This window comes from Saccoglossus kowalevskii, chromosome 4, assembly GCF_978046115.1.
Source record: "Saccoglossus kowalevskii chromosome 4, keSacKowa6.1, whole genome shotgun sequence".
Taxonomy (NCBI): domain Eukaryota; kingdom Metazoa; phylum Hemichordata; class Enteropneusta; family Harrimaniidae; genus Saccoglossus; species Saccoglossus kowalevskii.
Genome location: NC_140644.1, coordinates 31,069,747 through 31,084,571, shown reverse-complemented (window position 1 = coordinate 31,084,571; position 14,825 = coordinate 31,069,747). Strand labels below are relative to the sequence as shown.

Genomic DNA, 14,825 nt, shown 5'->3' with positions numbered 1-14,825 from the left:
TTCTAAACTTTTCAAGCAAATTAATATTCATATTCTACATGGAAAATATTATTCTTCTGGTTATTTACACAGTTATTCCCGAAACCCAAATAATTCATAACGAATCCAGATGGTGGATCAACAAATGATTCGGGCGTAAAATGGACACTGCAAATAACGGTATATGGAGAAGGTCCATCCCAATGTTTCCTGGTGTTCTTGACGGCTTTGGTCCACTGATGTCATAAATTCGAATCTTTTGGGAACCCATAAAGACTTACGCGATCGCCGTGTGTGTTACTACACCCGCCAACAACACAGCGTTTCCCCATGAAAACGATCGTGGTAACTCGTTGTATATGATGGTAACTCGTAAGAATTCTCGATCTTGGTAACTCGTTGTATATGTTTACGAAACGCGTGCGTATGGAAAATGATAAACAATCCTGTCTGCTAGCTAGCTCATGCTTTATGCTCCCGTTGGTGGCGCCATTTCGGTTACACTCGTAATGCCGAAAAAACTTGAAGGTGATGGGAGAGGGGGGCGTGGCGCGATTTCGAAATATCATTGACTGTTTACCCAATTTATATACCCTTTTCACTTGATTTTTTTTCATAATGTTGTTTATAAATAAATTTTGCACACAAAAAAAGTCAATTGTCCCAATTCAGTTACACTTTAATTTATTGAAAATCTGCATATAATTCTTTTTTTCTCCTTTTACATTTTCAGGGTATAATCACTTTTATAGAATTATATAAAATATGAATTGAGATTAAATTGCATTTTTATAAAACTTATATTGGTTTGTTAGACAAAACGGAATATGTTATTGACTTTATGTGCTGATGCACTCGGCTGCCAGTCTGAACTTGGTCTTCCTTGCAAATGATATTTTGTTTTTCTAATTTACAGACAACTTTGCGATCCATTCAATGAATTTTACCCAAACTTGCTCCGCATGTTTTTTGTGTTTCACTTATATGCTATTTTGATTAGTTTTATTATACCCTGTGGTACTGGTAATTCAACATGTACATCTTTTGAGACGATAATTTTAAAACCATGGAATAGATTTCAACCAAATTGTTTAAATAACTTTGTTGGTGTGATCCACTCACCTGGGCATGTAAATGTGAACATTGCCCAAATTTGAAATGAGATGCTAAAATGCTTGAGTTACAAACATTGAGTTATGAGGATTGAGTTACAAAAACATAAAGTTACAAAAATGACCACATCTATATTTCTGAAACCACGCCCACTTTTGCAAAACCACACCCTAATTGTAACTTGATATTCAAATAACAGTTGACAGACCTTTGCATTACGGGCAACATACATTTTTGTTTTTGTTGAATGTCCACATTTAGTAATTCAAAATTTAATGAACTCAGAGTTACGGGCAACATAAAAAGTAAAATAAAAAAATCTAAGTTTGGTCAACTGTAAGTTGTAAAGTTTGAGTTACTTAATGTGGACATTAAACAAAACAAAAAAATCCATGTTGCCCATAACTTTAAGTTCGGTTAGCTGTTATTTGTACATCAAGTTACAATTTTGGCGTGGTCTTTTTTGTAACTCAGTGTTTTCGTAACTCGATGTCCGTAACTCAAACAATCAGCATCTCATTTGTAAAAGTCCATGCTGCATAAAAATATTAAATGTTGTGTTATGAGTTTCTAAAGGAAATATACATATACTTGTTTGGTCTGCAATGTATTTTTGTGCTAACATCAGCTAGCTGATGATTCCAACCTCTAATGACATTGAGCTTTCAATGACTGAATTTTCATTTTCTAAATCCTTTTTTTAAAAAACAACAATAATTTAGTTTAATTTTGATTATAGTTTACAGGTTCCTCCCTTCTATTCCATAAGCAAAGACTAGCAGCAAGTAATTTAATGGTCAAATATGTAACGAGAGGGCATTCATGTAAAGTGATCATTGTGGAATGCTGATTCATCAGCTATATTAGTCAAGTGATTCAAAACATTGGGCCATTCCAGTTTATATTTGCACCCCCCCCCCCTTGATGTGGTCGGATTTCCAGCACTGTATGATGGGGAAAATACCCTGGAATTCCAACTGTATATGGAGAAACATAATCTGGAAATCCAGACGAGTATGGAAAAAAAATTCCTGGAAATCCAGGCAGTTATGGCTACTAAATAAAATATGGCCTAGTTTATCTCGCCACATACCGGACAACATGGATTTCCAACAGTATGACTAGAAAAACTTGGAATTCTGACTGTATATGGTAAAAAAATTGGGCCAGTATGAAATAGTTATTACTGAAATTAAATAAGGATGATGGCAGGAATGAGCTCATCAACACCGTGAATCAGAACTAGTTTGGATTTCCATTATCAAATACCGGTATAAAATTTTGAACTTGGTAAATTAGCATATGATGAGAGTTGTATTTGGAAATCCTACTCTGTATGGTGGCACAATGGAACTCATCAACACTGTAAGTAGGAACTATAGTTTTGGATTTCCATTACTGTATGGTGAATGGTGATTTGGAAATACAACTTTGTATGACTTATACACCCATGCAAATTATTTCCTGTATGAAGTAAACAGGGTTTCAAGGTTGCTGTAAAATACTTTATTTTAGCTGGAAATAATTTTCGCTGAAAAGTTTTTTTGAGTGCTTTGTATGGAATTTATTTTCATTGATTTTTGAACAGTTGAATGTAAAGTGTAGGTAACAAGGTATATTCGCTGGAATGATACAGTAAAAATAGCAAAAATTATTCAAGTATTATAAGTATTTTACATTATTTAAAAACTGATTATACTGTTTGTTGGAAAATGCTTTTGAAAAGATTCAATTAACATACAACTTGCCTTTATGTTAGTTTCCCTTCCAATCTGTTGGAGTTGACCATTGTCTGGTGACAACCGTTGAAGAAGTATTGGTACACACGTCAAAAATATCACAACAACCAACGTGTACTTCAAAATAGACTTTGTTGATTTTCGCATAATTAATAGTGTCTTCTTTTTATGGCATTACATTCTCTGAATATTTTACAGTCAGCAAACCTGAGATGAAAAAGAAAAAATAACGCTGTAGTGTGAGACAAAAGAATGTTGGCATCAGTAGCATCACTAGCTGAAAACATCATCAGCAGAGTCGCCACAATTTTTGAATCCTGAAATGAAAATTTTTTTTTTCAGAATTAATGAATAAAATAATTCATATAAAATAAATTTTTATCAGATATTGTACTAAAATACCATTTATTTTAAGTTAATTTTACAATAAATATACATAATTTCCTAATTTTTTGTAAAAAAAAAAATATGGAAAAAATTATGTTTATTTGCATTTAATGGATGAGTTGATGTACATGTATGTACAGTATGCTGTATCACACACCAATCAATTTCATGTTTTTGAACTGACACATGTAACATAATGCACAGAATGTCAATTCTGCTTATTTTTCACTATTCTGTAGGTTATATGTTCAAGATATTACTCCCAGTGATTGTGATAATAACTTGATAAATTTATACAATTGAATGAAATACATTGAAAGGCAATTAATTGCATCATGTTTTTATATTCAATGTATCCGAGTCCCCACTATTACTTTGATGTCTCCTGTTGAAGTTGGTTTGATCCAACTTGTTCCAAACATGTTATGACCTCAATGTTGCTGTTTTTGGTGTTTGGAACAATATGGCGGTGACAGTAGAACGATAATGTTGGTGTTCAATAACGCACAGTGCTCCAGGTCATGATGGAGAATTTGAAAAATATTAAATATCGGGTCGCGGTTTGTTTTTTTAATAGGCCCAAATATTAAAATATAGTAAAATAGTAAAAAAGTGTTTCCTCTAACAATTAACGATCCCAGACTGTTGTTTGATCCCCAGGGTCCCCAGGGGATAAGTGGCGACTTTGAAAGTCGGGTTGATCTGTATTTCTCTGACATGTTCTGAATACTATGAAGTCCATATACCCCCTCCACTATTTATGATACCCTTGGTTTTCACGAGTTAAAAAAAAAAAAAATCTGACCGACCGAGTGACCCTATTTTTCAATTTTCCAACTTGAAGGCAACATACTGGTAAGTTTGTTTGTTTTTTTGGCCTTATTCAGAATTCAGCATCTAATAAAATGAATATATAACTAATGAACTAACTATTTTGCTCAATATTTTCTTAAATGTTTAAATAGTCAAACCATACATTATTAGAAAAAAAACTTGACCTTGACTAATCTTCCCCGCTCAATTAGCATGCAGCAACCAGACGAAATGTCCGCGATCAAAAAACAAAGCATAATGGATATGAAAAAAATAAAGAAAAACAATTGTTGACATCTGGGCATTTCTGGGATATATTATTTGTACAAGACATGGTTGGTGATATTTTGTTAAATGTTTTGTTTTTTAGCAACCCTACTGCTGTTCTCTCCAAAGTCAGTATTGTGTCAATAAATAAATAAAACAAAACATAAATAAACAACATTGTTTACATAAAATAATAATAATAATAATAATAACTTCATTACACTACTAAAAACCTTCAGAGGGTTTTTGTATGGTAAGGAACATACCATAGAACCTTCAATATAGCAATCATGTGATAAATAGTTCCAAGTCATGTGACTCAACAAATCCCTCACTAGTCAAATCACACAAACATAGGAATGTAAATGTATATATAGACTGCCAGTAAAAATCAATTTCGACAATATTAAGCAAACGATGCAAGTGGAACATTCTTTCTAATTCAAATGAGTGGTTTTGAATGATTATGGACCTACATGGGATAATTTTCTACCTCTACTCCTATTTGAGGCAAGTCGTCGTCCTCGAAAAAAATGTCCCCCCAATCAAGCTGAAACCCCTTGTGTCAGCAAAATTTGTTCCTTAAAATGCTGACCCCTGACCCCATAGTAAGATTGTTCCTTTGGCACGAGGGATGGTGAGCAGGTTACAGGTTAATATTCCGAGGGTTCATTTGTCCAAGGGTTAAATAATCTAAGTACTTTATGTTAATTAATTTTCTAATTAACTTCTCAAATGACGTAATACAGTATTGTGTAATGTGATTATCATTACACCCAACAAAAAGCAAAAAAAAAAAAACGCAATGGCAAAAAATTGCCATATCGATTCAGTCACTTCTAATGCAATTTTTGGGTGGGTTCGAGTATTTTTAGTGTGTTTAGTTTGTATATACCCCAAATTAATATTTCTTCCTTGTTAGATACAAGATTTTGTGCACAATAAGTCTGAAACTTTATGCGAGTTTTAATGATACCGTGCCAGTTTTGGTGTGATAAATGGTCTACGTGTGGCTTAAGGTTGCTCATGCCCAATTTCAGAATGTTTGAGCCTGTGCTGAAAAAAACACATATATAACCAGGTGCGAGAAACATACCCAACAAACAAAGAAACATTCAAATGTGAGATTCAAACTCACACTCAGTTCTATGGCGAATGCGCCTACCCACGATTGGATGCATTAATAAGTTGAAAGAAAAATGCACCGCAATAATTATAAACAATTTGCCAGTACAGTATATTACTATAACAGCATCTCTATGATATAACTAATTCAAAATTGTGCAAAGTACTCAGTAAACTTTGATTTGAAGTTTGGGCAAAAGTGGCCATAGTTTGATGCGTAACTTAGACATTTCCCAACTTGAACTGAACTGCTCTCACTGTGGAGTCGGTTATGTGGTTTATCTTTGCAAAACTATGTCATACCATCTAGTTTAAGGTAGCAGGACTATTATTTGCATACTTGTTTTTATCTTCTAATTGGGACCAAACGACTACAAATAGACCCAGGAAAGTATATATTTTTGGAATCGCCAGACTTCAAGCTTTACAAAGGTGTGTTTGTCATTCCCGTATCTGCATTCTACGGTGCGTTACTTAATCAAAAGTGAAAAATTACTTTTTTTGGAAAAAAAATAATTGCGCATTTATGCTGGTGATAAGAAGTTTTGTTTTCACTTTTCCTAGTTGTTCAATAGTCTGGTAAATTGAATGTGTCTGGTCAGTTTTATTCAAGTAACGCGTTTTAAAAAGTAGTGTCCTGAATTTTAATTTCTGTTTTAGTCGCATTGACCCCAACTCAAACCACAACACATTGGTAAATAATCCATGAAATAGTTTGTCTGGACACATTCAAGTTCCTCTCATTGTCACCTTAAAGCTGTGGAAATTTGGTGTTAATCCGACGACAATAAGTATACGTTATTTTTTGTTAAAGACCTTGCATTTTGAAAAACATAAACTCCTAGAAAACGTTGATGAAGTCACAGCAAAGATTTTCAAACTTATTTATCTGCACAAGCGATTTGTTTTCCCATCAAGGTCTGTTTTAACATGTGTAGGGGCATCCAAATGTGTAAGGCTATTGGAAACCAAAAAAATAAAAGGAATGGGATAGCTATAGTTCGATAAAATCGCCAGATGAAAACACTAAAATCGATGATTTTTTTCAGTGGCTGTGTGACCTTGTGTCTGACACATTCATATGCAAATGACTAATCTGGGAAATAAACAGGGGCAGAGACAAACCACTCAAATGTTTGGAAACACTCATTGTGTGTCAGATAGCTACTGATAACACATCCTAACAATGCTTTGTCTTGAGTTTATCTTTGAAACTTATAGGCACACAAATTAAACCTGTGTTGTTGATTTTAGAAAATGCTACTGAAGCTGCCTTGCTTCCCTTCAGAAAATCTACATTTTAACCAACTTACATGACATTCTAGGTTACGCTGACTTTGTCAGATAATAATAATAATAATAATAATAATAATGTTTATTCAACCTTTGTATCGGCAGCATGAAAACAGTAATACATATATTTAAATGACATTCATCATTTCTTTTCTATATTGCCATAAATCAGTTACATATTTCCTAATTAAAGCTGATGAGGTATTTCCCACATTTTCATTTATGTTCCATAGTGTATCACCAAAAAGGAAATTGAACCTATAATTCAACCCCCCTGAAAGAAAACTATTCATTAGTGATGAAGATTCAACATTGTTTCTCAGTGAGGTTTCTAATGCTAAATAAAATTCCTTTCTAATATGATTAGATGACGTACAAAGATAAAGAAAGTGGTAAATGTCTTCTTTGCCCTGATTGCAGACTCCACAAATTCCATTACCCCTGTAATTTTTCCATCCCATTTTGTTACCTTCAAGATCTAAAGAGTTTGACCTAGTTTTAAAGACAAGGGAGATACCATGATGATCATAAGGATCCATTATGTAATTTTCTTTTTTAATGTTTCTTTTAATCCAACAGTAGTGTTTTAATGATTTCATCTTTTCTAAATTTTGTGTAAACATGTTTATTTCATTTTCTTTACTGATTTTGATAAAACTTCTTATCCATTTTGGATTTGGGGGTATTTCATTTCCATAGATATGATCCATGCCATATGATATGATATGATCCATAGATATGATAGATGAAAGTTTATAGTGCATTTCATCAATTAATAAATAAATGTGAAAATCGTAATTTTCAACACAAATAATAGTCTTGCTACCTTAATATAAGCAACATTTTAAATGAATGTAGCATTATGGTATCTCATAGCATTCCACAACTCATCCAGTGTTATCTCCCCACGGTCATATTCAGCTTGGTCACATTATTAGGGCAATAATATTTTACTAATTTAGCTAACAAACGCACGAAAAATAAACACATAAAAACAAGCTAACTTCTAAAATAGTCTGATGATTTTCTTGGAATAAAAAAATATACTGACTAATGAACCCTCAGACTAATGAACCCTTGGACAAATCATGGAGGTAAAAAGAGATTAAATGGGATTAAACTTGGCTAAAACAAAAGAAGTTAAGGAGGATTATTTTGGCTGTGACTCCTTCTCTTTTTACCTCCATGGACAAATGAACTCGTGGAGCAGATCTCGCCCCTTCATGCAAAATGTGGTGTCGCCGCCTCTGAATTAAAAGCTGAGGGTTAGGGTTAGAGTTAGGAATGGGAATATATTGGAAAGAATTTTCCATACATGGATTTATGGATCTATGGAATCATATAATTTGTGAATTTCACATAAATGTCTGATAAGTGGCCAGAGAGTGTAGTACATGATATAGGCTTGATTGGATATCAACGTCATTAGCAACAAAAACATAACAAGTTTTTTGATGTACCCAGATAACCAATCATGCAAAAACAAATAATGATCCATCCATCATATAATTTCGCATAAAAATTATATACATCCTCAATGAATGTACCGTAGATCCCTCTCAATATAAGATGTGCAACTACCGGTGTAGTGTTTATCCATAGCAATGTCACAAAGTCAGAAAATACGGTCTTCCAAAACAAAGACACGTTGCACTTACCGTTTAGTCAACGCCCCCACCGTGTTCCGGATTAATTCATACTCTTTATGACCAGGTTTCACGAGGGCAATATTCAGATACACAATAACAGATGGTAAAAAACCTTCTTTCCTCTAAATTCGCCGCTGATCCTTTCAAAATCGCATATAAGGTCAAAGGTCACCAAACACGTGATATGTCACGTGGGTAAACATTTGTAGCCGTATATTCATCGAGGGGACAGGCAAAATCAAACAGTAATTAAAAAGGGGAGGGGGGGATCATTGTGACGAGACCTGAAGAACTTCGTAAGATAAAGTCATGTGTGGGCTTCCCGACTCGTATCAAAAACAATAGATGGATGTATTGGACAACCAGAATTTGCAGACGTCTAAATGAAATAACATTTCTCTGAAAAGTTGATATTACTGCATTTCTATATAAATATACCAGTTAATACAATTTCCATGGAAACGAACAGAGGCCAAAACTGAATAATTCTATTTAATGCCTATCCATATTCCATAAACAATTTACAGAAAAAAACAGCCAAACTTTTCTACATAATTCTCATAAATTTTAAAAAAAAAATTCTACCAAAATTTATTGAAAAGTTGCTTATCTAATTCATCTACGTTGTGAATAAAATTGAATTCCTTTAAATGTCTTTACTTTTTATAAAACAGATTTGGTTCACAAAGTTGATGATACAAGGAACTATGGGGGAAAGTAAAACACTGCCTATTGGCAACAAATCTTTTCAAATTACAAGAAATGAAACAATGTCTTTGGAACTATATTTTGAAAAATAAAATCGAAGTCAACGGTTTAAAGGGGGATACTTTACTGTGCAATCTTTAATTGAGGGATAATTGTGAATGAGTTTTGTTTTCAGCACTCGAATGAGAGGAATTTTACTGCAGTCACCAGCACACCAAATAAAATCTTTTTTTTGACCAACTTTTAGAAAGGACTACCAAAATCCATAAACTAGTGGTCCTTTAGGATAGTTAATTATTCATGTGTGTCAAACCTTATTAAAGTTACAAAAGGTTTAATGATGGAACATGTCTTTACATGTCAATTCTTGCATATCCATTTGGAGAAAATATTAAGCAACTTTTCACCACCAGACTTTCAATATTTTTGGGAATTTACCCTAATTTTGGAGACGAGACAATTTAGTTTTTACTCAAGATTTGGCTAGTTTGTCCCAATATTCAAAAATGCAGACTAAATGGAATTATTTTGTGATTAAAAAGGCTGTGGATAAAGGGCAGTTTTAATATTGTTCAATGCTGCAGATTAAATTTTATTAAAAGGCCTAGAATGTACATTTTATCAAATTAATCTTGATGTGTGCAAGAAGATCATGTTATATTCATTAACATTGATCATTCAACATTTAGGAGTGGCAGAAATTTGAGAAAAATTAATCTTCACAAAATAGTGAAATTTTAATATTGTTTGGGAACTGGGATGCAAGAATAAAACAATATACACAAGGGGACAATTTGTCGAGAGAACTGCCGTTTATAAATTGTCACTAGATGCAAAAAGTTGCATAGTGCGTGTGTGGGGCTGGAGATTGCATACTAAGCAGTTTAGGACAGCAGGAAGACCAAGTAGCCAAGTCATGCTCTGAAAAACCTATTGTTCAGTGATGCAACTATTAGTTGTTCGTTTGGGGGGGGGGGGGTTTAAAAAGGTCCAACTATCTCCAAAATAAATACATGCATTAAAATAAGACTGAAGAAAAGTGCATTATTGTAAAATATTTAATAAGTTGTCACTGACAAAAAAGATATTATTTACATATAAAACTAAATTACACAGATAAAAAGATATACAATTAAAAACATGTAATTACTGGAACTAAAATCTTTAAAAAATGCCATAAAGCAAGTTCAAGTCGTGGCCTTGTCTAAATTCATTAGATAATGTTGTCAGAATGAACCTTGAACTTTAGGAATAATTATAGCATTGCACAAAGCATGATTACAACAAGGCATGCTGATTGCATCCTGTACTTAAAACTACACTATCATCTATTTTCAAATTTACTCAAATTTTTTTTCTATCTACAGGATTGGTTAATGCAGACATGATTGGATGATCTACAGCTACGCGTCCCATCAACTTGCAATGGAACTAACAAGTTTTACGTTGCTAGTTATAGAGATGGTATCGTTGGTGGAGCAGGGATCAATGATACTTGATGAAGTCTGAAATGAGAAAATAAATCACATTTGTTATACTGAAAAACTGCTGGAGTTGGGTTGAAGAATTGTGAACTTTAAATTGGGGCAATTTAATTACCCATTGTTGGACTGATAGATTACTTACTTTTGAGTCTTGTATTTCTCTCTAACTGCTTGCTGTTGGTTATTCACAGAGTTGACAAATGTATGGTGTAGATCTCTAACGCATGGTAGGATGTCTTGAAAGGTAAAGCTAGTATAGTGTTCTAATGTAGCAGTCTGTAACCAACCAAATACAAAATTAGTACAAGGACCAACTGGATTTACTTGGGCAATATACATTTACTATAAAATTAAAAACTTCGATTGCTGTATCAAAAACACAAGTACTTACCCATGGTTGTTGGTTGGGATGAAGTGTATGATTTGCTAAACAAACGGCAGATGCTGCGATGGTAGATTGAGAATACCTAATGTAAGGGTCATACTCTTGAAGTGTTAGTTCAGCCAAAAACTGAGGAAAAAAGTAAAATCAGGCAATTAAAAAAAATAAGCATATAAAATAGTGATGTTAAGCATGTACACGCGTTATTTAGGCCTTCTCAATAAAGGCAGAAAAGTTTTTAACTCTCACTAAAGTGCATTGAATGTACTGGGTCGTATTAATTGGGACCAACTATTCGGATAGCAAGGTCCTGTTTAAACACTTACTCTGGCCATACATTCTGCTTTACTGTCAGCCTCTGCAGCCCTTAAGAACCTATCAAGGAACACATTTATGGTAGGAATAGCAAGATCGAATGATAAGACCTTCAACACTAGGTGCTCCATGCGTAGAACTTGTTTCTTAGTATAGGTATCGTCAGTGATGTACACAAATTCACCAACTTCTGGGGGGTAAATTTCTTCAAATTTGCTACAAAATGAACAAAAACATTGAAAAAAAATTAGTTTTTGCTGATCCAGAATGAAAGATGCACAATCTTCAAGTTGCCATCATTTTCAATAAAAGTATACTAGAAATAAACTGTTTACTCTTTTTTAAGATGGTTGTAATACAATACTGAGCAGTCTAGTGATATTTGTGGAAACACTTTTAGATACTTACGCAGCAAGAAACATACTGGCAGCTCCAACTAGTTGTAATTTGCTTCTGAGAACACTCATTGAAGAAAGGAATCTGTCTATGTAATTTACTGCTAAATATAAAGTCTCGTTGTGTAATTTGTACTCTTCTGCTACTTCCACCAACCAATCTACAAGTATACATCTCATGCTAGTGGTGATGTCTGGTTGCTTCTTCATGTAATTTGCTTTAGGTCTATTTCTTTGCTATAAAAAAAAAATGAAGAATTTATTAAGGTTATTTTTTTACTACTGTATTTGGTTGCTTTTGATTTTAAATTGACCAATACCGAAATTAAAGAATTAACAGGAAGTGAGTACTCTCGTTAAAATTAAAACTTGTGCATTTACAGTATACCAACCTCTGCTTCTTTCAAGTAACTAAATATATCTTTTGCATAGTCTGGTACAAAAAGTTGTGAATCAGCCTTTGCGTCAAGATCGAATTCAATTCCTAGTCTGTCAGTTTCACATATTTGTTCAATGGAGGTGTCCAATACCATTGGCGACTCTGCTTCAAGGAAAGAACAGAAAAAGGTGTCAATTTGTTGTCAAAAGCAAAGACACTAGAAAATAGTGTCTTTGTCAAAAGTAAGGCGTGCAAATTTATTCACGAGGACAAAGTCCTTGCGACTTGTACACGTTTTGACAAATCATACGTCTGGGGGTCAACGATCTAGAAAACAAATTGAATTTTTCATAACACAAAACGTTATTTTTTTTAATTATGTGCTAGTTATCGATAGACTAGCTATCAAACATTAGTGCTACCATAACAATTGCACTTGACTCAAGCATGTTCGCAACACGTTTTTTCCTTGTAATCTTGAAAGGATTCGACAAGGAAGACGTAGTTTTCAAAATGCGATAAAATACAACTGACATTAGATAGGGTTTAATCTAGAAGAGGAAAAAAAAACTAATTTTTACGCATTACGTTGCGTGACGCAAATTGAAACAAAGTGACAACAACTTCGAATCTTTGTCGCAACAAGTTAGCAAAAATAAAACCTTACCCTCTGGCTCCACTGGCGGGAATGCACATTGTAACGAGTCTCCGTTTCTTAGATTTACTACCGCAGGATTCAAATGAAGAGCACTGTCTACTTGGTCGGATCCAAAGCAGTCCTGGTCGACATGAATTGAAAATCCTTGATCAGCAGTTGCTATTTCAAACGCTCCTCCTTTTCCAGCACGATTTGCCAAGTTCTCAGTTTGTACAGTACTAAAATAACCATCTGACGTTGTGGCCTGTAAAAAGAACAAGTCGTGTTAACATGAATTTAAAATTAACGTTTTTAGCGAGCTACGATAACTACAAAAATACACGAAATGTGAACAGCTGGGCAGCCATGTTTATTGTTATTCAATTCAAACTGACCTTTGCCGCGCGGAACGGTTGTACTCTTGTTGTATTACCGGTTATTGTCCCCAAAGCGGCTCGTTTGCTTGCATGTGGGGCGGTAATCCTGCTTGGTCCATCTTCTCGCTTGTTTTTCCTTGCCATGGGGTTTTGATTTTCGAACGACGTCGCTGTTGAACTTGCGAGAACACCACTGGCATTGGAACTAGCACCTCCGAAATAGGACATGTTGCACCAAGATCGTAACGGCTCTAGTCTAAGTAGAATAACTTATATTATGCTCGAAAATCCCGGGAAGGAAGTCGATGGAAAATTCCTGAATAGTTGCTTGAATATCTACTGAACGTGCACACGAATTGATGGTAACGTGCCACGAAAGATTTTAAAACGAGAGCTGGTACAGTATTTACAAGGTTCGAACTGAGCAATGACTGTTGATTACACTGAAGCTTATAACGAGTGTGGAATCATTCAATTTACCCGCTGCAACTGACATCAACCAATAAGATTACAGGACGTAGTCACGTGGGTGAATGGTGAATACCATCCACAGCAGGGGTCATGCCTGTCATAAAGTGGGATCACTTCCCTAAACATGAGAACTAATTTGTAGTTTTGTTAACGACGCTTGAATAAATATTTTAAATATAAATTATGCCACTCTGTTGACTTTATGTGGTATTATACTACTATACGACACAGTTTAGCCGAACATCGATCGGTTACCCATTGACCGAAAAATGAACGTAACCGTCACAGACGCTGTGGGCATGACGTAACCAACAGGTGGATGGAATTTTGGAATTATGCAACTGTTTCTTTTTATTATTCGAAAATACCACCTGGAATGCTATTCACTTCGCATATTTCTGCCAATTCTGAAGTTTGTAGTTTCGATGTCCCTTTGACTGAAAGTGTGGTCTCTACAGTCTGGCCACATACTGGACCGGAAATGTCCAACTTGAAGAACTCACTTCACCATGAATGTACCAACGAGTCGCTCTCTAAATGCTGTTTTTGTCCATGCGTTGTTGGTAATAAATACATGTATTATTTTTTCAAGTACGGTACATATATATCCAAATCTACGATAGTTTCACCATGGATGTACTAAGTATGTTCTTAGTACATCCATGGTTTCACCAACCGTTCATTTAATGGGCAAGTCGCCGAAAGCCCAGGCGGCAGCTTTTCATTTCTCAAGCATGTTTCATTTCGTGGAACATGGAGCTATCACACAAGGGTATAATCATTGTACATGCCAGATCGGTTGCTAAAAAGTTTGAAATCTGGAACTTGAATTGAATACTGCGTTTTAGGAGCGAATACAGTTCAGTCGCACCATGGATGTACATCCATGGTCGCACAATGGAATTACACCCAGGATGCTTCCATGGTTCCAAGTGTACGGGTATGTGCCACTGTATTTTCCCCGATTTTCATGGCCCAGTCTTTTTGACCTTCCAATTTTAAGCTTTTCGGTCATTTTAGCAATATTTATAGAAGTTTTTTTTATTTTTGGCGAAAAACTCATTTTTTTTAGTCAAAAGCGCCATCAACATTTTGTGCTAAATCCAGGCGAGTACAACCCAGCACAAGTTTTCTGGACAAAATCCCCCACATTCATAAAATGAAACATGACATTCTCGTTGAAAATGTAACATTTTCAGGCATTCATATCGTGTGATTGATAATTGAACATAAATTGGAGGTAGTTTGGGGGAGTGATATCCGGGATCATATCGTTCTTCGAGAAATGGCAGAACCACTCGTTCATCGCAGT

General features: G+C 34.5%; 2 protein-coding genes across 3 annotated transcripts in view; both read right to left on the bottom strand.

Moving 5' to 3' along the window:
* The window catches only part of LOC100370861 (polypeptide N-acetylgalactosaminyltransferase 10-like), a 33,910-nt gene extending 25,380 nt beyond the window's left edge, over window positions 1-8,530 (bottom strand). Inside the window, exons 1-2 of the mRNA XM_085498063.1 lie at window positions 8,375-8,530; window positions 2,841-3,038 (exon numbers count right to left, since the gene is read on the bottom strand). Coding sequence (XP_085354189.1) covers window positions 2,841-2,978 — 138 coding nt within the window. The 5' untranslated portion in view covers window positions 2,979-3,038; window positions 8,375-8,530. The remainder of the gene's footprint in view (window positions 1-2,840; window positions 3,039-8,374) is intronic.
* Window positions 8,531-10,113: 1,583 nt separating this feature from the next.
* LOC100370119 (G2/mitotic-specific cyclin-A-like) lies at window positions 10,114-13,491 on the bottom strand. 2 transcript variants are annotated; one of them, XM_006820447.2, is made up of 8 exons: window positions 13,061-13,491; window positions 12,696-12,930; window positions 12,042-12,193; window positions 11,663-11,886; window positions 11,266-11,470; window positions 10,949-11,068; window positions 10,700-10,833; window positions 10,114-10,578 (listed from the first exon to the last, which is right to left on the bottom strand). In XM_006820447.2, exons 1-8 carry the CDS (start codon window positions 13,268-13,270, stop codon window positions 10,527-10,529), a joined length of 1,332 nt encoding a protein of 443 aa, XP_006820510.2. In that variant the 5' UTR covers window positions 13,271-13,491; the 3' UTR covers window positions 10,114-10,526. The 2 variants fall into 2 exon arrangements, with proteins under 2 accessions (XP_006820510.2, XP_002738046.2); XM_002738000.3 differs by having other exon boundaries at window positions 12,042-12,190; window positions 13,061-13,478.
* Between the last annotated feature and the right edge of the window lie 1,334 nt (window positions 13,492-14,825).

Coding starts and splice junctions, on each gene's coding strand:
- LOC100370119 (XM_006820447.2), bottom strand. CDS start 13,270: ATGTCCTATTTCGGAGGTGCTAGTTCCAATGCCAGTGGTGTTCTCGCA. Junction 12,194..12,695: donor CCCGCCAGTGGAGCCAGAGG/GTAAGGTTTTAT, acceptor CTTTCCTTGAAG/CAGAGTCGCCAATGGTATTG. Junction 11,887..12,041: donor GTTACTTGAAAGAAGCAGAG/GTTGGTATACTG, acceptor TTTTTTTTATAG/CAAAGAAATAGACCTAAAGC.